General features: G+C 39.3%; 1 protein-coding gene across 3 annotated transcripts in view; it reads right to left on the bottom strand.

The window, feature by feature from the left end:
• Positions 1-6,022: 6,022 nt before the first annotated feature.
• The window catches only part of ZNF106 (zinc finger protein 106), a 63,752-nt gene continuing 44,909 nt past the window's right edge, over positions 6,023-24,865 (bottom strand). For all 3 annotated transcript variants that reach the window (XM_041742134.1, XM_041742152.1, XM_041742143.1), the window contains 11 exons: positions 24,628-24,683; positions 23,929-24,074; positions 22,385-22,519; positions 18,897-19,013; positions 15,976-16,167; positions 15,038-15,100; positions 14,243-14,362; positions 13,650-13,721; positions 12,752-12,823; positions 8,775-8,921; positions 6,023-8,342 (listed from right to left, as the gene is read on the bottom strand). In XM_041742134.1, coding sequence (XP_041598068.1) covers positions 8,286-8,342; positions 8,775-8,921; positions 12,752-12,823; positions 13,650-13,721; positions 14,243-14,362; positions 15,038-15,100; positions 15,976-16,167; positions 18,897-19,013; positions 22,385-22,519; positions 23,929-24,074; positions 24,628-24,683 — 1,177 coding nt within the window. In that variant the 3' untranslated portion in view covers positions 6,023-8,285. The remainder of the gene's footprint in view (positions 8,343-8,774; positions 8,922-12,751; positions 12,824-13,649; positions 13,722-14,242; positions 14,363-15,037; positions 15,101-15,975; positions 16,168-18,896; positions 19,014-22,384; positions 22,520-23,928; positions 24,075-24,627; positions 24,684-24,865) is intronic.

Raw genomic sequence — 24,865 nt, 5'->3', positions numbered from 1 at the left:
CCAACACTTGTTACTTATCTTTTTGATAATAGCCATTCTGACAGATGTGAGATGATAACTCACTGTGGTTTTCATTTACATTTCCCTAAAAATTAATGATGTTGAGTATCTTCATGTACCTTTTGGCCATCTGAATGTCCTCTTTGGAGAAATATTTATTACTCTCCATTTTTAAATGGTTTTGTTGTTGTTGAGTTGTGTGAGTTCTTCATATATTTTATATATGAACCCCTTATCAGATGTATTATTTCCAATTATGTTCTCCCAGGTAGTAGGTTGCCTTTTCATTTTAACGATGGTTTCCTTTACTGTGCAGAAACCTTTTAGCTTATCTAGCCCCACCTGTTTATTTTTGCTTTTGTTTCTGTTGCCTTTGGAATCTGATCACAAAAACTATATGCTAAGAGGTGCCTGAGTGGCTCAGTTGGTTAAAGATCTGCTTCGGTTCAGGTCATGATCCCAGGGTCCTGGGATCAAGCTCCACATCAGGCTCCCTGCTTGTTGGGAAGCCTGCTTCTCCCTTTCCTTGCTATTCCCCCTGCTTGTGCTCTGTTGAATAAATAAAAATCATCAAAACAAAACAAAACAGGGGATCCCAGGGTGGCTCAGCGGTTTGGTGTCTGCCTTCGGCCCAGGGCATGATCCTGATCCTCCCAGGACTGAGTCCCACATCGGGCTCCCTGCATGGAGCCTGCTTCTCCCTCTGTCTGTCTCTGCCTCTCTCTCTCTGTGTCTCTCACAAAAAAAATGAATAAAATGTTAAAAACAAACTAATGCTAATGATGTCATGGAGCTTACCACCTACATTTTCTTCTACGAACTTTATGGTTTCAGGTCTCACATTCAAGTCTTTAATCCATTTTGAGTTAATATTGGTGTATGGTAAAAGATAGTGTCTAGTTTCATTCTTTTGCATGTGGCTGATCAGTTTTCCCAACACCATGTATTTAAGAGACTGTCCTTTCTTATTGTATGTTCTCAGTTTCTTTGTTAGAAATTACTTGTCCATATAGGTGTGGGTTTATTTTTAGACTCTCCATTCTGTTCCATTGATCTGTGTGCCTGTTTTTGTGCCACCATACTGTTTTGTTTTAAAGATTTTACTTATTTATTCATGAGAGACACAATGAGAAAGAGACATAGGCAGAGGGAGAAGCAGGTTCTCAATGGGAGCCTGATGCAGGACTTGATCCTAGGACTCTGGGATCATTACCTGAGCCGAAGGCAGATGCTCAACCACTGAGCTACACCCAGGTGCCCCAGGACCATAATGTTTTGATTCCTATAGCTTTGTAGAATAGTTTGTACCCAGGTAGTAACCAGCCTGGCTCTTCTTTGTTAAGATTGCTTTGGGTTTGGGGGTTCTCTTGTGGTTCCATAAAAATTTTAGGATTGTTTTTTCTTTTCTGTGAAATAGGTCATTGGGGTTTTGATAGGGATTGCATTGAAATCTGTAGATTGCTTTGGGTAATGTCGACATTGTAACAATATTCTTTCAGTCCATGAGCACTGAATCTCTTTTCATTTATTTGTGTCTTCAGTTTCTTTCATTAATGTTTTGTAGTTTCCAGTGTATATATGTTCTATCTCCTTGGTTAAATTCATTCCTAGGCACTTTATTCTTATGATGTAATTTTAAATGGGGTTTTTTGGATGGATTTCTTTCGGATAGTTCATTATCAGTGTTTAGCAATGTAATATATTTTTTGTATGTTGATTTTAAATCCTGAACTTTATTTACTGAATTCTTTTTATTCTAAGTTTTCTTGTGGGGTCTTTAGGATTTTCTATGTATATATATATATATCATGTTATCTGCAAATAGTGGCAGTTTTACTTCTTCCTTTCCAATCTGGATGCCTTGTATATCGTTTTCTTGCCTAATTGCTTTGGCTAGGACTTCTAATTCCTATGTTGATAAGTGATGAGAGTGGGCATCTTTGTCTTGTTCCTGATCTTAGAGAAAAAGCTTGTACCCTCCCGGCTCGGTATGTTGTTAGCTGTGGCCTTGTCATATACGGCCTTTATTATGTTGAGGTATGTTCCCTCTATACCCACCACCTTTGAGTTACCATAAATGGCCATTGAATTATGTCAAAGGCTTTTTCTCCATTTATTGAGATGATCATGTTTTTATCCTTTTTTGTTAATGTGAATTATATGGACTTACAGGTGTTGAACCATCCTTGTATCACTGGAATAAATCCCATTTGATTATGGGTTATAACCTTTTTTATTTTTAGGGTTATAACCTTTTTAATAAACACATTTGATTTGCTAATATTTTGTTGAAGATTTTTGAATGTATAATCATCAGGTATATTGGCTTGTAATTTTCTAGTAATTCTTGTCTGGTTTGGTATTAGGATAATGATGGCCTCATAAAATGGGTTTGGGAATGTTCCCTCTTGTTTTTGTTTTTGTTTTTTTGTTTTTTTGGAGGAATATGAGAAGAATTGGTATTAATTCTTCTTTGAATGTTCAGTAGAACTTACCAGTGAAGCTATCTCGTCCTGGATTTTTGTTTGTTGAGAGGTTCTTGATTACCGATTCAGTTTCCTTACTAGCAATCAGTCTGTTCAGATTTTTCTATTTCCTATTGATTCAGCACGTTTCTAGGAATATATCCATCTTTTACAGGTTGTCAAATTTGTTGGTGTATAAATTGTTCATAGTGGTCTCTAATGATTCTTTGTATTTCTGTGCTATCAGTTGTAATGTATCCTCTTTCAAATCTGATTTTGAGTTTTTTTTTCTTGGTAACTCTAGCTAAAGGTTTGTCGGTTTTATCTTATCAAAGAAGCAGCTCTTAGTCATTTATCTTTCTACTGTCTTTGTAGTCTCTATTTTTTATATATGTTTCCATTCTTCTATTTACTTTAGGCTTCCTTTTTTTTTTTTTTGAGAGAGAGAAAGAGCATGCATGAGTGGGGGGAAGGAGGTAGAGAGAAGGAGAGAGGGAATCTTAAGCAGTATCCACATCCAGCACGGAGCCCAATCAGGGCTCAATCTCACAACCCTGAGATCATGACCCGAGCTGAAATCTAGAGTCGGATGCTTAACCAACTGAGACACCCAGGCACCTGTTTTTTCTTTTTGTTGTTGTTATTTTAGCTATAACCATTAGACTACTTGAGATTATTTCTGTTCTCATTTGTCTCTAGGTTGGGTTTTTTTTTTTTTTTTTTTTGGTATCTCCTTTGATTTCTTCAATGACTTACTGAGTTTTAAGTGGCATGTTGCTTAATCTCCATATTTGTGTGGTTTTTCCAGTTTTCTTACTAAAACTGATTTCTAGTTGCATACAATTGTTGTTGAAGATGCTTGATATGACTTCAATATTGAATTTATTGAAATTCGTTTTACTGCCCAGCTAACATTCCATGTATACTTGAGAAGAATGTTTATTTTGCTGCTTGAATGGAGTGTTCTCAGTATATATCTACTGAGTCCATCTGGTTGTGGCATAGCTGCTGCACAGAGAAGGTGAGCATGGAACATGCCTAGCCCCAGATGTGATGTACTCACTTGGCCCAGTAATGGTGCAACTGTTTACACAGGTTCAGTGGGACAAGGAACATGCTCACCAGCACTAGCAGGCTAGAGAGAGGGCACCAAACATGGTACCTATCAGCTCTGTTACCACCTAGTAAAAATGAGATTGCAAAAATGGCATCAGCCAGTACTTCCATCCAAGAGAAAATCACTGTGGGTTCTTGCCTGCAGCCACTTTAGGATTAGCAAATGGGTCTTTCCATTGGTTACAATCTAGGCACTTTTCAAATTATTTTTGCAGTGGATTTCAGGATGAGTGCATGGGTGTGTGAGTCCTTTAAGAGAAAGTTCTTTGTTCTCTAAGAAAAAAGTTCTATGGTTCCCCTGGACTTAATTCCTGTTGGCTTTCAAAACCAGGTGTTTTGGGAGCTTATGTTTCTGGTGCCAGATACAAGGGTCTGGATGCCTGAAGTGGGGCACAGTCCCTTCACTCTTCGAGGAAAAGCTCTGTATTTTTGGGATCCTTCCTGCTAGTGGGTCATTGTAGGGTCCAGAGAAAGATTGAGTCTCTGCCTCTCCCACCTGTCTCAATGCATCTCTTATCTTTTGTTGTGGAGGTTCTGTTAATCTAGTTCTTTTTGGAGGAAAATTATTCCTTATATAACTGTAAATTTGTTATCTGTGGGAAGAGGGGAATTCAGGGTCTTCCTACACAGCCATCTTGAATCCTAAAGATGTAGTTTTAATCCTAGCTCCTCCACTAACTACATGACCTGTTTTATGACCTTGGACAAATTCTTAAATGTAGCTGTTTGCCAAACTTATCTGGACCATGGTCTGTCGTATATCTATAACTGTTTTATGTTTTCCATCCAATTTCCTTCTTGCTGTCTATACCAACATGGAAAAAAAAAAAGAACTGGCTATTAATATGCAGATAAGGTAGCAAAAGTAAACAATTAGTAAAAGTACTTTATTTTCCTCTTGTATTTGCTTTATATCTTGCTTTTACAAAGTTATGAAGTTCACAGCTTTATACCAAAATGTAAGAAGGCTAAGCTATAAACATTTTTTGCAGTCAAATGTCATCTGATTTCATTCTTCTAATCCATATTCAATATATAAAAAAAAATTCATATACCAAGGGTACTGGAGCAGCTCTAGGACATATATTTCTCTCAAGCAGGAGAAGGATCTTCAATAGCCTTTCCTCCTTGACTTCCTCCCCCACCAATTCAACTGGGCTATGACCTTGAATGTAAAGTGAATCTAGGAAACTTCAGTTGCCATATGACCCAGCAGGGCCATATACTTGGGAGCTGGAGGTGAGGGTAGAGGTTACTGTCTAATAAGTATAATGTTTGGTTTACACCAGGATTTCACATCCACTTGCACATGGAACTCAGTATTGCCCAAGTCACCTACAATCATAGCTTCTATCCTAATCCATTAGACAGTTTCTCTGAAATCCTAAAGATTGTGATGATTTGGGGTAGGGATGAAATCATAGTTTTACCAATATGGCAGGCATGGCCTCCATAACAGGTCTAGGAGCTCTCCTTTTGGTAGCAGAAACAAAATTTGTAAGTCAGCGAATACAAATGGCGGCTATTTGCGTAAACCAGGGGGTATGTGTTGTTTAAATCCTACTTCATGATATACTTTGATCTCCCCTCCAATGAATTTTCTTCCATAAAATAGACCATACCATTCCACTAAGTGTTGTACACCTACTCCCACCATATCATCCACATACCTAGTCACTAAAGTTGTCTACTGTATAATCTACCCCAAAACCAAAACAAAAAAGCCCCTTTGTTAGGCAAATCATCACTTAAAGAGCAATGATATTGCCTATAAATTATAGGTAGGTCAGGAGCTAAACACTCAACTGCTAACTTCTAGGGCAGGAATATATTTTCCCCCACAAAAGCAGGAGTGTAGTAGCAATGGCGTTCCCTCAAATTCAAGTAACATCAGGTCAAGATCATTCTTTGCTCTTATGTGTTTAACTGCTTTATAACTCAATAGAGGAGTGTGTCAAAACACAGTCTGAACCTGATTAAAAACTTTAGGATAAAACTTGAAGTGACTGATACATTGTTGTAAACTGCCATTCAAACACTAGCATATGCACACAACAGGACTAATGCTATGGTTTTCTTGGCTTCTAGCCATTAGAAGTAGGCACAGGTGATTAAGGATAACATTCTAAAAATGGCTTCCAACTCATTATAAGAAATGAGTTGGGTTTTGTCAGGTCATGTAACACTTTCCTCCCTTCATTAAGTACTAAATACACGTCAACACAAAAACCTCAGCCATAACTCTTCTCTAAAGGAAGATGGAGGGACAGAATCAGTTAAAACATTGTAAAAGACAAAACATAGCCAAAGTTCTGCATAACTTTCAAGACTCTAAAAAGCAGTAACACAACCATAAGCAGCCAAGATGCTTATGGTGCCTTTATTTCTAAATCGAGGGCTGGACAGTGCATTTAGGATAACACACTAACCTGGGGTTAAAAGAATTTTACCATTCTTAAAGACGTTATTACCACGGCTTCAAAGAAAATGTTTGTGAAATGAGGAAAAGTATTACAAATATAGGTGCCCACGCGCATACACACATACAAGGAACATGCACACCTGCACACACAAAGGCAGATACACTGTGCACAATTCTACCAAAATTAAACTCGAATCGGTTGTTACTGATTCTAACAATCTGTTCATACCTTCAAAGGTTCCCCACAATTGCCCAATACCTCACAGAACCCCTTCCTGCTGTACAAAGGCTCCACCATTCTCATCTTTTCAGAAATGCCCTCAGGCAGGACAGAAGGGCACCTATGCAACAGAGCATGCAAGTCTTTCTTAGTACACTGCCCAGTCAACATAGAAATGCAGCTTCACTATAGCCCCAAATAAAAAGCCACGTTTAGTAATAAATTACAATAGGCTTTCCTGGGAAGTCACCCTTCCCAACCCCACACAACAGCCTGACTTTTCTGGTCATCCTTACAAGAAATGGGGAGGAGAGGTAAGAAAACTTCTTAATCTCAGACAGAAACAGCACAAATACATTTTATGCAAGAGAATCTTCTCTGTTCTCTCTCAAATATGCAACTATCAATAATGTAAAAAAAAAAAAGTTTTACCGTTCATAAGGATAGAAGTAAATAGTTTGTGGGGTTATTCATTATTTAGTAGTAGCTCCTAGATTAGCTCTTTGTTTATGGCTCCAGTAAGAACCACTGGAGCCTTTCCTGGGTGGGGCGGCGGGTGTGTGGGGGGAAACCCATATACTTAGTCTTGCATATAACTTCATACCCTCTTGAAACCCATCCATGAAGCCCTGGTAAAGCCCCCAGCCCTGAGCCTGAGTGAAGACCTGTGAGTAGATGTGTGTGCACTACAGGGGTGGAGACAAACCTGCATGCTATGCAATCCTAGAAAACGTACACATCACATCCCCCAGTCTTGAATGTGGCACAGGGCTCTTGTCCCTTCTCCTAGTTCTCTGACGAATCTTTCAGAGTTTTGAGAATCCAGAAATAAAAGGCTGGAAAGCAACACTTCTACAGCTTCTCTCTAGAGTCCAGAGAAAATCCAAAAACAAAGTAGTCTCACTAGGCTTTGTTAATCTGGCCTCTCTCCATGGACAAGCTGAGTCTTTACCTTCATCATACTCCACTCTTCTTTGTCAGCTAGAGGGGAGCTGAAGGTAAGACTTCTGTTTCAGAAATCAATCTCTAAGAAGCCCGCTTGAGCCCCTAATGACTGTGTGCAGATACTTTATCCTAACTACCCCAACTTGGGTGCTGCAGGTGGGTGGAAAGCACCCTGGGAGCCTAGGGGAAGTATTTGATGGCGAGTGGGAGGGGAGGGATTGGCAATGGAGCAAACTAAGAGGTTCCACACCTGCAGCAGGCCTGGAGAGTCAGAACCTGGAAAGGAAGAGATAAACGCTACACTCCAGTTTGAACAGCCTGACGACACATGCAGCTGTGATCGCCTGGGCCTAACAGCAACACGTCAAGGTAGATGTTAGGTCTGTGCACTGCCCTGAACTGAGCACTCCTATCAAAACTGGCACAGACGTTCAACAGGAAGTGCTGTCTGTGAGGACTTGTCCGTATGTGATTTGCCAAGTTCCTAAAATATAACCAGCAGAATAGTCACTTTAGCTGTTAAAAATCTACTGTGTGTCCCTTTGGCATTTAAAGCCTCCTCTGTCCATCTACAAAGCAAGAGAATAGTGAAACACACTGCACATAATTGTTAAGAAAGGAAACTAGCTGCTTCTAATTTAAATACCCAGTTATTAGAACTAAAGAAATTAAAAGTGATCCTAAAAATCTAGCATTTGCACAAACTGGTACTTAAAAGTCGGACTATGGGTTTAAACCATCATAAGAACATAAACTAAAAATCGCAAACTGAAATCAATAAAAAATACATATGATTAGGGTCAAACTGGGTAGCCAATTAAGATCTGTATCTTTAATAAACATCTGGAGAATACTAGTAGCATAGATTACTATATTCCATGCTGTTCCAGAGAAGTATGGTTCCTTAAAATCTGTTTAAATCTGACAGACCTCCAGTAATAACTTAAAGTGTCTTTATCATCCCATAGAGCTGCCCAGACTTATGTGAGTGGTAAGCCTGGCTAGTAACCACTTTCCCCTTCCCTGCTTCTCGGGGAGGGGAGGACTGTGGCCTCTGTGAGGGGCCGATGTAAAATTAGTTCAAGTGATAACTTCCCAACATGGGAGGCAGAAAACTTCATGAATCAATTTTGCTGTCATCCTCAGCATGTCGTTCAATGTGTCCCGCAGCATCCTAGGAATAAAGGGAAAAGGGCCCATGAGAGAAAAGCTGGTAGTTAAGAGAAAGGCAAAGCCAAGGGGAGCTTCAGGGCACATTCTAAGATCTATATAATGGAAGGCAGTCAGGACCCAGCACTTTGCTAACTCATATAAAACTATACACTTAAAGATGAGTTCTTATCTTACACACGAGCATTGTAATAAACCTGTAGGTTCAGTTACTAGATATGAAAACATTCTCATTAGGCTCTTTCTCAAAAACTACCTAATTCATCATCTGAAACCTCATTAAGCTATTCCCCAAATCTCTGAATAATAATAAAAAGGAAAATCCCTAGACTCTCCCAATTGATTGCAATTCTGAACATTTTAACAAGGCAAAAAAGGCCTGCCTGCTCTGAACGGTAGAATGACCCCAGGGCGGCCTCAGGTCCCACTCACACACCTGTTTGGATCCTTTCCTAGCAGTGAAGAAAGCGTCACAGTTCTTCCAGCGGCATTTCAGAGTTTGAAAGTTTGGATTCGTATGGTCAGTGAGCAAATGTTGTTTTAAATGATCTATAACGCCAAATATCAGAGAGCAACCATGCCACTGGGTAGAAGGACAATAAAGGGTAAGTTAAAAAGAGTACTGGAAACATGCAATTACAATTAGAACACTCCTTACTTCTATCCTGTAAGTACTAAGGAAGCAAAAAGTAAGCCCCTTATTCCTTATTCTTGGCTAGAAAACAAAACAAAGCCAGAGGCAACCACATTAATTACTAATATTCTGAGGAGCCTTGAAAAGGCTGAAAAGTCTTGACATGGTGCTCTGTTGAGAAGGCAAAGTACTAAGATAGCTACATTGTTAAGAGAAAAAGGTTAGCAAATATTGACAGACAAGTTACTATAAAATTCAGTTTAAACCACATTTATCAGGATGCCTGGGTGGCTCAGTGGTTGGGTGTCTGCTTTTGGCTCAGGTTGTGATCTCAGGAACCCGGAATTGAGTCCCACATCGGGCTCCCTGTGTGGACCCTTCTTTTCCCTCTACCTGTGTCTGTGTCTCTCATGAATAAATAAATAAAAATCTTTTTTTAAAAAATAAATAAACCACATTATTTTTTATCTTGCCATCTTTCTTTTTTTTTTCTTTCTTTTTTTTTTTTTTAATTATTTATTTTTGATAGTCATACAGAGAGAGAGAGAGAGGCAGAGACACAGGCAGAGGGAGAAGCAGGCTCCATGCACCGGGAGCCCGACGTGGGATTCGATCCCGGGTCTCCTATCTTGCCATCTTAAAATAAGTTCCTTAGTCCATTTGTTAAAAAGGCAGGGCTCCTGGGTGGCTCAGTGGGTTAAGCATCTGACTGTTGATTTCGGCTCAGGTCCTGATCTCAGGGCCGTGAGACTGAGACTCACATCAATCTCAGTGCTCAGAAGCAGAGTCTGCTTGAGATTGTGTGTGTATGTGTGTGTGTCTCTCTACCCCTGCCCTGCTTCTCTCTAAATAAATAAATACATACACATATAAAATCTTATTTATTATTTTTAAAATTTTTTATTTATTTATTCATGAGAGACAACATAGAGAGAGATGTAGAGACATAGGAAAAGGAGAAGCAGACTCCATGAGAGGAGCTGGACATGGGACTTGAACCCGGGAATCTGGGATCATACCCTGAGCCAAAGGCAGACACTGAACCACTGAGCCACCCAGGCATCCCACATAAAATCTTTTTTAAAAAAGGACTAAGAGTTCTCTATAATACTGAAAGGGCTGTATTTCACAATTCTGAGAACTGCTGACTCAGAAGCTTGAAAATAAAAATGTCTGACAAAGAAAACTACATTGCCTTAGAAGCCTGACTTTATTCAGAATCTTTATCACTGCAGTAAAAATTTTGTTTATTTTTCTTTTCTTTCTTTCTTTTTTTTTTTTTTAAAAGAATGTATTTATATGGGCAGCCAGGGTGGCTCAGCGGTTTAGCGCCGCCTTCAGCCCAGGGCCTGATTCTGGAGACCTGGGATGGAGTCCCATGTCAGGCTCCCTGCATGGAGCCTGCTTCTCCCTCTGCCTGTGTCTCTGCCTTCTCTCTTTCTCTCTCTCTCTCTCTCTCTCTCATGAATAAATAAATAAATAAAATCTTAAAAAAAGAAAAAAGAAAAAAAAATAATTGGGGATCCCTGGGTGGCTCAGTGGTTCGGTGCCTGCCTTTGGCCCAGGGTGTGATCCTGGAGTCCCAGGATCGAGTCCCGTGTCAGGCTCCTGGCATGAAGCCTGCTTCTCCCTCTGCCTGTGTCTCTGCCTCTCTCTCTCTCTCTCGTGAATAAATAAATAAAGTCTTTAAAATATATATATATAAAGAATTTAGTTAGTTAGTGCAGGGAGGCAGAAAAGGAGAGAGAAAGAATCTCATGCAGACTCCCCACTAAGCACGGAGCCCAACATTAGACTCAAATCTTACGACCCTGTGATCATGACCCGAGCCAAAACCAAGAGTCGGATACTTAACCAATTGAGCTACCTAGGTGGCCCTCTTTTTTTAAATTTTTACTTTACCAAAAACATGGCTCAATTCTCAATTTCACTCATTCATTAGTCAGAAACATAAAAACTCTTGGTCTTGGTTTTTTCCCTCCAGGCTTGCTTGTCTTAAATCTTAAAATTCTAACAGGTTCATTTCTATAAAACAATGCAAATTTGCGTTTTTCCTGTCAGCACTATCCCATCCCCTCTAGCTTTAATACCAGATGGTATTTTTCTCCCTTTTCTCTAGATAAATTAACCCTCTATTTGTAACTCTATTTGTATTTTGGATCCTGTTGTACTGTATTTTGTGTCCTACACTGAGAAAACCCAAAAAGCAAACACAGTAATGTGTAAAAGCTCCAAAGTAACCAGGCTGTGGACAAGTCTAAGATCAAATCTAAAAATGGAGAGTGTTATCATTCCATTCCATCATTTCTGCAAAACAAGAGGTTAGGGGAACCAGGGTAGGGGGGCCAGAAACTTTTCTTTGATCACCACTAGTATTAGAACTGGTGAAACAACTTAAGGCCTATAAGGAGTATAAAAGTGTGGAGCTCCCACTCCAAAATAAAAACCATGCAATTTAGCCCTAGCCAACAGAAGTTTAAAACTTTAAGAACACAAATTTTTCTTTGCCTGTTCCTCAAAATCCAAGAAGGACAAAAATCAAACTATTAATATGTTCCCCAATGAATGAATATAAGATAGTGGGCAGTCCCCAAAATAAACTTCCACTTTTTATTTCCTATACTGTTGACCCTTGAACAATATAGTTTCAAATGCACAGGTCCACTCATACATGAACTTTTCTCAATAAACATAGTATAGTACTGTATATGTATTTTCATTTCCTAATGATTTTATTTTACTTACTTATTTAAATAATCTCTATGCCCATCATGGGACTTGAACTCATGACCCTGGGGATCATGTTCTACCAACTGAGCCAGTCAGGAGCCCCTTCTTGGATTTTGGCAACATTTTCTTTTCTCTAGGTTACTATATTGTGAGGATACAGCATATAATAAATAATAAATATACAAAATACATGTTAACTGACTGTTTATGTTGTCAGTAAGGCTTCTGCTCAACAGTAGGCTATCAATAGGCAAGGTTTTGGAGAGTTAAAATCTTGTTCTATGTGGATTTTCGGCTGCACAGGGTTTGGTGTCCCTAACCCCCTACACTGTTCCAGGGTCAAGTGTACTTCCATACTGTTGCTATTTTTGTATGCATGACAGATTTATAATAAAACAAACAAAAACCACCACAGAGATAACCTCTGAGTAGATGATTATGTAAACATATCTCATATCTCATCTTAAAATAGACTACCCATGAACAAAGTATGAAAGCTTTTTTTTTTTTTTTTTTCATTTATGATAGTCAGAGAGAGAGAGAGAGGCAGAGACACAAGCGGAGGAAGAAGCAGGCTCCATGCACCGGGAGCCTGATGTGGGATTCGATCCCGGGTCTCCAGGATCGCGCCCTGGGCCAAAGGCAGGCGCCAAACCGCTGCGCCACCCAGGGATCCCAGTATGAAAGCATTTTATACAAAGTTTTTAAAAATAAGCTTCTTGAGGCACCTGGGTAGTGCAGTCAGTTAAGTGTCAGACTTTTGGTTTCAACTCAGGTCGTGATCTCAGGGTTATGAGATCAAGCCCCAATTTGGCTCCATGCTCAGCTTAGAGTCTGCTTGAGATTTTTTTCTCCCTCTCCTGCTCATGTTCTCTCTCAAATAAATAATCTTTTAAAACAATAAAAATAAGCTTCCTCGTCCTATAGCGGGAGGCACGAAGTAGATGCTCAAATATAAAAATGCTTAATTGATGGTAATGAAGATCTGTAAATTAGCCTAGAGTTAAGCAACATCTAGGTCTGGTTATAAGAACAGTTTCACTCCTTACCCAGCAACGGTAATTCTGCATCAGATTCAGCCTCACAGCTTGAATACTGCCATCATAACAGCCAGTATAAATCTGGAAAAAGAGGTTTCTTGTATGAGACCAAAACAACACACAAAAAAACAACTACTAACATCCTCAAAATACATCTCAAAAGCTCCTTGTGCCTGCTGTAAGAAAACAAACCTAAACCAAAGCCAGCCTTCAATGCTACAATCGGTAAGTATCTTCTAGTGTAGATACTTTGAAGCTATGCTCCACAGAGAGCCACTCCTGAGACACTGGCTGAGAGCAGAAGCAGCAGGGCTCAAAAGCACCCACCTGCACTGTGTCTTGTGTACTTGACTACTGAGCACTGTATGCTGCATTGCGAATTACGTATTAGCCATCTCTGTTTCACTGGAACAAAGGGTTCTACTGCTGAGAGTCTAAAAAACATCCATACTGGTTCAACCACGTAATATAAAAATAAAATAAATGGAGGCTTAGCAAGGTTAAGTGAATTAGCTTTTACTTTTAGGTCTGCTTTATTATATCATACTGGCCAAATCTCCTTGACTCTATTCTAATGTTCAGATCATAATGTTCAGATCATAATGTCTCTGGAAAAAGCACCACTCAATTTTGGGTGGGAAACATCTTAAACTTATTTTATCTTTAAAACCATTAAAGTATCAGATTTTTATTGTAATTATTTTAGCTATTAATAGCAAAGAGAATATTCAACAATCTCACTGGGTTACTTCTCGATACTACGCCAAAAGACAGAAAAGCATTCAATAATGAGGCATATCAGAAACATGTCATCCTTGGAAGTGATAAATAGGAACATTATTATCAGTTTGTAGTTTTTAGTAAACATATTCAGAAGCACTACTGTGACATGGCTAATAACACTCACCATACTTTTATGGATGGTCATACACATAATCATGTCTTTGTGTCCTCCATAAACTTGCAGTCGATCATGGGACTTAAGTGGAGGGGAATAAAAAGAAAATTCAGGTTATTTATAACATGTGTTTTTAATAAGCATAATCCCTGGAGGCCTCCGGCAGGTTTAAAACTATACCTGAGACATTATGCTGAAGTACCACTGGCATTTTTACAGAAACATAATCTAATGACAATCTAATAAAGTCCTCAAGGGAGGAGCTGGTAATTGGAAATGAGAAAACTAATTTCTGTGTAGTGTCAAAGTCTCAAACCTGAAACTGCACACAAGGAGAACTAGACAGGCTTTGGAGACTACAGTTGCTATCTGGAAACCATTTCGGTATTGACCTCTGTGAACCTGACCACTTATCTCAGAGCCATGTTTCTGAAAGTGTAGTCCATGGATCATCTGCTTCAAATTGTCTAAAGGGCTTGAAAAATGCAGATTTCTGGGCCCCACCCCAGCCTTACTATATTAAAAAAAAAAAAATTCAACACCAAACTCAAACAGACCTTCTCCCCAAATCATTCAAGCAAAACAGTGGATCTAAATTCTACCTGTAATTCATAGACACGAACAAATTTATCCAGGCAAGCAGTCACCATCACTTTTCCTAGGATATTCACCACAGTCACTGCATGATTGTGACCTTTATAGATCCGCACAAGCTCACCAGTCTGCACCAGAAGAGAGACAAGTCACTAGATTGACTTTCCAGATTCCTTTTGAGATTTATGATTCCATTATCCCAAAGCCCTAACTCTGAAGCTATTTGCACATAACTGAACTAATTTTAACAGCTGAAGTACTCAAACAAGCATTTATTACAATATGTGTATTATATATGAAATGTATTCTGATGGAGAGAACCTGGTATCATAGAAAGCGAAGGCCCACAACTCTATATATATATATAGGTTTTGAAGTATTTCTACTTTTATCATTTCACTGCATCTGGACAAGTTCCTGAGGCTGCATTATCCCCAGGTTTATAGTCTAGGCACTGAGCTTCACAGAGCTGCCTCTATGACTGGAGCAGAATATCTCAGCTGTTTTTATTTGTTCTATTTTAAACTATGTAACATATCCACTTCCTTAGTGAGTCTCAGATGCTCAGTGTATCTCAAGTTCAAATGAGACAAACTAAACCTTACCTAAAGTTCGCATTTGTCCCCCATTAAAAATTCTGATGAGGTCAGAATTTCTAGAGTGCTCACTATCTTCTAAGAGCTTATGTGAGTAGGAATTATTATTAAGCTTTTCACTGGAAAAAGGGTCTTATTCAAACTGCAAGAGATCTGAGGAATCCTTTAAGCTTCCACTGAAGATTTCTTTATAACAACACAACTTACATGAATGTTATGAGCATGGACCGACTGATCACTGGAGCCACTGAACACAAGGTCATTCACCACCTTAAAGAAGATAGTTTACAGAGTTAGATTCCATATAAGGTTCTGAGTTTTCTCTGTAGCCTGCAAAGCACATTGTTGATTTCTAATTTCTAACCTACTTTGAGATGAGCATGAACTAGGGATAAAATAGTAAGTTCCTCAGACAAATTTTCTAAAGTGAAAATTTCTGTCCTACCACCAGGACAATGTATTATTGGGTATGTTACCTCTTCAGAATGATTGTGAAATAGACTAGAAGGACTTTAAATCTATATCCTATAATAAAATATACCGGTTTCTCTGTTAATAAAATACAGTACATCCCAGGGTTCCTGGGTGGCTCAATTGGTTAAGTGTCTGCCTTCTGCTCAGGTCATGATCTTGGGGTCTTGGGATCAAGTCCCACACCCGGCTCCCTGCTCAGTGGGAAGTCTGCTTCTCTCTCTGCCCCTCCCCACCCCCACTCATGCTTGCACTCTCTAATAAATAAATAAAATCTTAAAAAAAAAAAAAAAAAAAAAAAAAACCAAACCCACAGTACTTCCCTTGGTGACTCAAGCCTAAAGAAAAGCACTATAGGGCCAGCCCGGGTGGCTCAGCAGTTTAGAGCTGCCGTCAGTCCAGAGCCTGATCCTGGAGACCCAGGATCGAGTCCCATGTCAGGCTCCCTGTATGGAGCCTGCTTCTCCCTCTGCCTGTGTCTCTGCCTCTCTCTCTCTATCTCTCATGAATAAATAAATAAAATCTTAAAAAAAAAAAAAAGAAAGAAAAGCACTGTAATTTCCTTGTTCTTTTCAAGATGATGTGTTCTAAATAAGGCATTAGATAACAAGGGAAATATCATTCAAATCTTTTGTGCCAGACAACCAACTCTTCTTCTCTGGCACTCTACTTGCCTTCATGCAAAGAATGGTTTTGCTGTGGCCCTCCAGAGTTCTGAGGAGGAGTCCATTCCGTGCATCACGTACACTAATGGTACAGTCATAAGACCCAACAACAAGCAGCTTTCGGGCACCTTCCTGAGCTGTGGCAAGACAGCTGACAGCCCGAGGGCCGTGGCATTCAAAAACTTCAAGTCGTTTATTGTTCTGAAAAACAAGCCACTGTTAGATGAAGTAAAAGCAACTTAGCTGGTAAATGTCAAAAATCAACTAAGCCCAATCACTACTTTGCTACAAATTCTTAAATTCTATTACCTGTGCTTAAGTTTTCACACTACATCTCTATCTTTAACTTTCCAATCTCCACCATTCCCATTCCAACTCACTTGGTGTCCATGACTCCCTCCACCCCAATTCCAGTTGGGGGTATATGGCAAACTTTTTCACGAGAAACACATTTCTAACTTCAACCTACATTATCTGATCATAATTAGCACTTTATTCTCTTTTTCAGCCTTCTCCCACTTCCCTTAAGTTAATGATAATGATTAACTTTTTTTTTCATATTCTAGTACATTTTCCATGCCATAAACTCAGAAACTCCTACCCTGTTTTTTTTTTTCTTTTGTCATCCAAAATTTGTGCAATCAATTTGCCATGGTTTCCAAATTTTTCCACTAAGAATTACTTACTTACTTCGGCAAGAGTTTCTCATTTACCACCTTTCTGTTATTCTCAAGTTCTTCTGATTTCTCGTTCTCTGTCATCTCTCATGTCATCATTTTGTGAATTAGAGAAGCCTTTTATATCAGTCAGAGTGGCATGGTCACATCCTGAATCCCTAAACATTCTTTTATCTCACATCTTAGACTTGGTTCCCCCATCCCCACACCAATCTTGCTCATAAAGTCTCCCACCTCCCCAATACTTCTAAAAAGGAAGTGGTGGTTGGGGCGGAGGGGGAGCTGACTGGCTGGCTGGCTTACTAGGTGGAGCATGCTACTCTTGAATTGAATTCAAGCCCTGCACTGGGTGTAGAGATTACATTAAAAAAAAAAAGTCAATAAATAAATAAATAAATAAATAAACAAATAAATAAATAAATAAGAACTTCAAGTGCATGCAAGCAGTGAAACTCCCAGAAACAAAGCACAAAGCAGCAGCTGGGAGCCTCCAGGGCTAAGCAATGACTCCAGCAATCTTAGGTGCTGAGGGGACAGTCTGATGGAGTTCTGGCTTTCTGCTGAGACCTTAGAAGCACTGCATTCTAGGTGTACAGGCAAACCAAAAAGGGCCCAGCCCCCACAGGGCTTCAAAATTCCCATGTCTGCTGAGATTCTCAAATCTCTGTCTCAAGGTCTATCTTCTCTGGGGTCTGTCAACCAGTTAAAGATCATTTCCATTTGATATCTTGTCCTCATCCTGCCTCAAAAGTCCTGCTCCTAACTTCTATCTACCTTTGATACCATTACTCTCCCAAAAAAGAAATAAGTAATTAGCAAGTTTCATCCTTTAAACTATTTTAAATTTATTCTTTCTTCTTCATTTCTGTTGCCCTAACAGAATCTAATGTAAGCTTTTAACACTTCACATATGAAATGCAACAACTTTCACTAATTACCCTTCTGTGATCTATTCATATCAAGATAACCAAATAACTTGGCACTTGATTATCTATATGTTAGATTCTTCTAACTTGTTTTTAAGATTCTTCAAGGCAGAAACCATGACATATTTTATTGTATTCCTTATAAGTAGTGGTTCCAGCTCATATGTGGAAGGAGAGTATTGATAGGTATTCATTAAACATATGAATGATACTATAATCCAGTATAACACAGTAAACATTGTAACACACTGTGTGGAAAGATGACCATGGGGAGCCTGGGTAGCTTAGCTGGTTAGGCGTCCAACTTTTGATTATGGTTCAGGTTGTGATCTCAGGGTCAGAAGACTGAGTCCCATATTGGGTTCCATGCTGGGCGTTGAGCCAGCTTTAGATTTTTTTCTCTCCCTCTTTTCCCCTGCCCCACCCACTGCAACACTCTCAAAAAAAAAAAAAAATGACCTGATGACCTTGGGATACAGTGCTACAATTCATTAGTAACCAAAATGATCAACTCTACCTCTTACATCTTTTATCCATTCTCCTCTCTTCATCCTTACTCTAACCTTTCTTTTTTTTTTTTTTTTTGCGGGTACTCTAACCTTTCTTGTCTTCTTCTACTACAAAGCCTCCTAAATGATCTTCCTGCCTCTACTAGTACCAGTATTTTCCTATCTCATCAACTCCAGAATGACTTTTTCTAAAATATAAATTGCATCATGTCTCTCATACTTTAAAGCCCACAAGATGGAAGTTCACCTACATTAACACAGCAGTATAGGGCCATCAAGAACTGGTCCCTTCTCATTTCCTAAGCTCTATCCTGAGGCCTAGCACAAAACAGATGCTCAGTAAAGGTTTGCTCAACAAATAAATTTATCTGTGAGTTAGGAAAGAATGAGGCCACATGGGCAAAAGGCAAACCTATGACTTAGTTCACATTACAAAATAGGCTATCCTCATGAAACCCTAAATCAGTTCCAAACTACATCAATGTCAGACTCAAAAGAATTTGAGCTCATTTTTCATGGTGTCATTCTTAAAATGAGATAGACTAGTTTAATCTATGACTCATTATTTGGCCCCAAATCATCAGGCTTGGTTTAATTTAGTAGAGCTACCTTTTGGTTCTGGCACACTTGGGCCTGAGCAGACAGAATGAAGGATCTTGTTTCACTTATACCAGAAGGTAACAGTTTTTGAGTAGCAGCTAATTCTGCGGTTTTCTCACACAAGAAAATAGGAAAAGGTCTGCCTTCTACTTCTTTCCACACACACACACTACTTTCAAGTGACATGGGAATGCAGCCTTCTCCCCACAGACACTGACCTTGATGTTGAAGGTGACCACAGTGCCATTTGCCAGTCCTGCATAGAGGATTCGCCACCTACTATGGAGGCACAGAACCCGGTCTTCTAGCTCTAACTGCTCCACACACTCTCGCGTCTAAGAAAAGTACAAGATGCCTAATTAGCAGAGGTTAGCAGCAAATAAAATGTGAAATCAATCCTTTTTAAAGCAGAGTGTGAAAGGATTTTTATGAGGAAAAAAATTTAGCATCCTCTATTTTTTTTTTTTTTTTAAGATTTTATTTATTTATTCGTGATCGTCAGAGAGAGAGAGAGAGGCAGAGACACAGGCAGAAGGAAAAACAGGCTCCATGCAGGGAGCCCGACATGGGATTCGATCCCGGATCTCCAGGATCGTGCCCTGGGCCAAAGGCAGGAGCCAAGCCGCTGCGCCACCCAGGGATCCCCTAGCATCCTCTATTTTGAAGAAGACTATCTTAGATTTGGCCAAAGACCCTCAAGCTGAAAACAAATATAAACTCCAGTAATGTTACCCATGTTTGTAATTTGGAATGTAGAGTTCTTCAAAGGGCACTAAGAATTGGGCCTTAAACTTATTAAATTAAGTAGCCAAAGGTAAAGCTGCATTTGCCATCTAAAAAGGGAAAGAAAGACTACAGTTGTATATTTGATACTTGCATTAATCATGTATGTGCTTCCCTGTAACTGATTCTCTGTTTCAATAGCTCTCAAATGCCTCCTTCAAATCAGTGCTGGGTTGGCTGAGCCATACTTAACTAAGCAGCTTTTAAAATGTATAGAACCCCAAGCTTCATCCTCAATCCCTGAGATTCTAATTCAGTGGGTTCTGGAATATGCATTTAAAAAAAAGTTCTTCAAAAAAAATAAAAAATAAAAATAAAAATAAAAAAAAGTTCTTTAGTAATTCTAATGCATACCCAGGTTAAATAAGCACTGTTTGATCTCACCTTCAAGAAAATATTTCCATGAATTTCTAGAACTGGGTTATACTAGCCATTTTATTCTAGTTACTTAGGTAACCTGGCTGTATTGCCAGTAAGACAGTGATGCTCAAGACCTGTTACTGAATGATACTAAGCAGCTAAAAGCCCAAGTGTAGCTTTTAAGCAAGGTTGAAAACAGATGTTAAAATCGAGATGGTTAGAAGTGGGTAGGATGGGGATCCCTGGGTGGTGCAGTGCTTTGGCGCCTGCCTTTGGCCCAGGGTGCGATCCTGGAGACCCGGGATCGAATCCCACGTTGGGCTCCCGGTACATGGAGCCTGCTTCTCCCTCTGCCTATGTCTCTGACTCTCTCTCTCTCTGTGTGACTATCATAAATCCAATAAAAAATTAAAAAAAAAAAAAAAAGAAGTGGGTAGGATGATAAAAGCTGTAAGCTGTCAAAGTTTTTGACCTCTTTTCCCAAACCTCTTTTATGCCGCTAAGAGTCAGTTCCTGAAATTATTCAATTTTCTCCCATAAAATTACAAATATAAATGCCATGTATAATATTGTGAAATAAAGAAAAAGACAGGGATCCCTGGGTGGCGCAGCGGTTTGGCGCCTGCCTTTGGCCCAGGGCGCGATCCTGGAGACCCGGGATCGAATCCCACGTCAGGCTCCCAGTGCATGGAACCTGCTTCTCCCTCTGCCTGTGTCTCTGCCTCTCTCTCTCTCTCTCTCTGTGACTATAATAAATAAATTAAAAAAAAAAAAAAAAAAAAGACAATAAACATGCCCAAATGTTAAAATTCAATTGCCTCTGGTTAACCCATGTGAGATTTTTTTTTTGTAGTTTTATAGGGGAACCAGATATATACCATAATAAAAAGGAAAAAAAAATATTTCTTTTAAAATATGAATGCTCACTGAAAGGCACCTAGTCACTGAACAGATCTAATGGAGAAGTACAACAAGATTAATGTTGTTTTCATGCCTGCTAACACAACATCCACTCTGCAGCCCATGAATGGAGGGGCCATTTCAACTTTCAAGTCTTATTTTTTAAGAAATACATTTTTTTTAATCTTTTTTTTTTTTTTTTTTAATTTATGATAGTCACAGAGAGAGAGAGAGAGAGAGAGAGAGAGAGGCAGAGACATAGGCAGAGGGAGAAGCAGGCTCCATGCACCGGGAGCCCGATGTGGGATTCGATCCCGGGTCTTCAGGATTGCGCCCTGGGCCAAAGGCAGGCGCCAAACCGCTGCACCACCCAGGGATCCCTAAGAAATACATTTTGCAAGGCTATAGCTGCTATAGATAGTGATTGCTCTGATGGGTTTGGGCAAAATAAACTGAAAACTTTTTGGAAAGGATTCACTATTCTAGATGCCATTAAGGGAAGAAGTTAAAATATCAATGTGAACGGGAGTTTAGAAGAGGTTGATTCCAGCCCTCATGGATGACTTTGAATGAGGAATTCAAGACTTTAGGGGAGGAAGTAACTGGAGATGTAGTGGGAATGCAAGAGAACTAGAATGCAAAGTGGAGCCTGAAGGCATGACTGAATGCTGCAATCTCATGATAAAATTGTAATGGAAGAGGAGGTGTTTCCTATGGATGAAAAAGAAAGTGGTTTCTTGAGATGGAATCTATTCCTCATGAAGATGCAGTGAAGGTTGTTGAAATGATACAAAGGGTTTAGGATATTCCACAAACTTAGTTGATAAAACAGTGGCAGGGTTTGAGAACATGGGACTCCAATTTTTAAAGAAGTCTACCATGGGTAAAATGCTATCAAACAGCATTACACACTATAGAGAAATCATTCATGAAAGGAAGTCAATCCAGGTAGCAAACTTCATTTTTGTCTTATTTTAAGAAATAACTGTAGCCACCCCAGCCCTCAGCAACCACCCCTTCCTCATCAGTCAGCAGCCATCAACATAGAGACCCTCCTCCACCAGCAAAAAGATTACAGCTCACTGAAAACTTAGATGATGGTTAGCATTTGTTTAGCAATAAAGTATTTTTCTTTTCCTTTTTTCCCCTCTCTGTGGAGGAGAGAAAAAAGTATTTCTTAATTAAGGTACATACACTGTTTTTCTAGATATAATGCCACTGCACACTAATAGAATACAGTATAGCATCAATATAACTTTCCACCAAGAAACCAAAAAATTCATTTGACTCATTTTACTGATATTCTAGTGGCCTGGAACCTAGCCTGCAGTATCTTTGAGGTATGCCTGTACTAAATAGGCTCAGAAGCATAAGAACGGGGACACTTGGGTGGCTCAGTGGTTGAGCATCTGCCTTCAGCTCAGGTCATGATCCTGGAGTCCCAGGATTGAGTCTCACACTGGGCTCCCTGCAGGGAGCCTGCTTCTCCCTCTCCCTGTGTTCTCTGCCTCTCTTTCTCTGTCTCTCATGAATAAATAAGTAAAATCTTAAAAAAAAAAAAAAAAAAAGAATGTGGACAGAATAGAGTATCTGTCTTAGTGTCTCCACTCTATACAGTAAAGCAGTGTAAATGATCACTTTTGATTTCTCTGGACTCACTCACCTTGACGTTATAGCAGCGAATGGTATGGTCACTGGAACCAGTGTAAAGCGCAGCATTCTTCCCAGAGGTTTGGGTTACCAAGAGGCAGTTCACTTTGGAGGCATGCCCCTCAAAGACACCAATGCACTTCCGACTCTAAAGTCAAGCACATATCAGATCATTGCTTGTGGATACATTAAGGATTAGGTAACACATTTCCTCAACAACAACAAAAATGCTAAAACATACAGTTTGCTACTGTATCCTCAGTGCCTAGGTTAGTGCTTGGTATACAAAAGGTGCTCAGTAAGTATCTGTTCACTAAATGCCCAGTAAACAGTCACAGGAACTAAGTACTTCAGCTATGTTAGCTGAGCCATACCAAAAATACTTAGGTCAATCTGCTCTAAGATAGAGTAATATTTTAATTAATGCCTAGGGCAAGGCTCTCCAACATATGGACCAAAGATCTGACAAATCCAAACTGTAGCTAACTTCCCAAATAAGTTCTTGCATTTCATCAATAACTTCGGAGAGAATGTTCCACAATATTCAAAGATGGTGCTATCACAGGCCATAGTGGTCCGGGGATGGTTTCACAAGGGAGCATCCTAAATGTTATCTTCATGCACAGAGACCCACTTCAAATGTACATACATAGATAGATTTATCTTGCAATCCAGAGTGACAACCGATCCCCTAAATGTTACACTCATACTCCCTGGTACCTCTGTTCCCTTCCTTCAGTCATCCCCATTTCCCCTTCAGATCACTAGGCTAATGAGACCTGTTGCCTAGCGAGAACATATTTTCATTTTCCATCATCTAGCCTTTTGACTTTCAAGGACTTTAGGAATTTCAAATACTTTCCTGGTGTTCAGCCTAAAGTTTCTTGGTTATCATCATTAATAAAGCAAATTAGTTTGACATACACCAAATTCAAACCTCAAAAGTTCATCCTATGAAAATTGAGAGTAATGAGCATCAGATTATACTAAGTGTGAGTATCAGATTATACTAAGTATGAATAGACAATGCTGTTCTCCTTAGTAACTTGGCACAATTAATCAACTTGAGGAAAAATGCCTCCTCTAGCACTTCTCCAATATTCCTTCTACCCTATTTTGTAATATCTATATGACTGACCTTTTCAGCAACACCAGGGCTAGAAACTGACTGGCCAAGCCTACTGCTGTCATCTCATCTCCCTTTGCCAAGTGGTTGTCCACAATCAGGCATAGGACCATTTTTGTTTTTTATTTTTTGTTTTTTTGGTGATGGGAGGAAGAAGAAACCCCAAGGGCTTCTGACATCTGTCTGTGAGCAAGAGGAGAATGAGCTTTAGGACGAGCTTTAGGAAGAGGTGATACCAGAGAAAGCAGAGCAGACAGCCAGAAAGAAGCTAAGTACCCAGTGATCCTGCCAAGCCACTGCATCAACCTTATCTACAGTTAGTCTAAAACTCACCTCATATCTGGACAGCAAATAGATTCCCCTATTATTTAAGAGAGTGTGAACTTGAGTTCCTAAAACCTGCAAAAATTCAAATTGATTTACCAACTCACCACTAGATTATAAGCTCGGACAGTTTTATCTGCTGAACAGGTGTACAGTAAATTCCCAAATATCTGAATTGCATTCACTGCAGCTTGGTGCCCATCAAAGGCCCCTTCTGTGGGTTCATCATCATCTCCTGGCTCGGAAGATATTTCTGGAAAACAAGAATATGTTTCAGAGACATGTCTGCTTTTGTGTGAAAAGATACTCAAAAATTAAAACTATATAGTGGTCCCTGGATTCTCCTCAAAATCTTGCTCCCTAGCAAAACACATTTTTCATTAATGATCTTCATTATGAAGACTTCATAACAAAAGAAGGCAGAAAAGGCCTCTCACTTAGGAAAAAAGGTACTTATTTTTTGAATGAACCTGAAAGTACCAAATCTCTCTCCACATCCTCCTTTCTGCTGCCAGTTATTTTGTTGAATAAGGCATTATTCTTTAAGCAGTTCCTTCTCAAAGCAAACCCCCCAGAAGCCAATGAAACCTTAATACTCAGTAGTTGAACAGATAAGACAGATGGGAATAAGAAACTATAAAAAGGCAGTATTTAGGATTTACAGATACCAAAATTGCTGGTTGAAGCAATCCTCTTGGTGATGATCATCCCACCCCACCCCATTCTACAGGCCTATTTAAACCCTGGCTCTATTATTTGTAAGCTTTTTCTGTGGTTAATTTAAATAAAGGTGAATATACCAATACCTGAAGAGTTCTTTGATCCTTTAATGGAGGAGATCACAGTCTGAGTTTCTGCCACACTACAAAATAATAGCAAACATCTTTTTAGAACCTGTGAATAGGACAGGCAATAAAACTTATAATTTCCTGGCTCAAAGGATTATTCTAAACAATGGGCAACACAGCAGTAACAGAAGAGATAAGTTTTTCCATCTGAAACTTCTATATGAAAAGAGATACAAGTAAATATTTACAACATAAA

This window comes from Vulpes lagopus, chromosome 2 (genome assembly GCF_018345385.1).
Source record: "Vulpes lagopus strain Blue_001 chromosome 2, ASM1834538v1, whole genome shotgun sequence".
Taxonomy (NCBI): Eukaryota; Metazoa; Chordata; class Mammalia; order Carnivora; family Canidae; genus Vulpes; species Vulpes lagopus.
The sequence above is the reverse complement of the archived record's forward strand: the minus strand, read 5'-3'. Positions and strand labels throughout refer to the sequence as shown.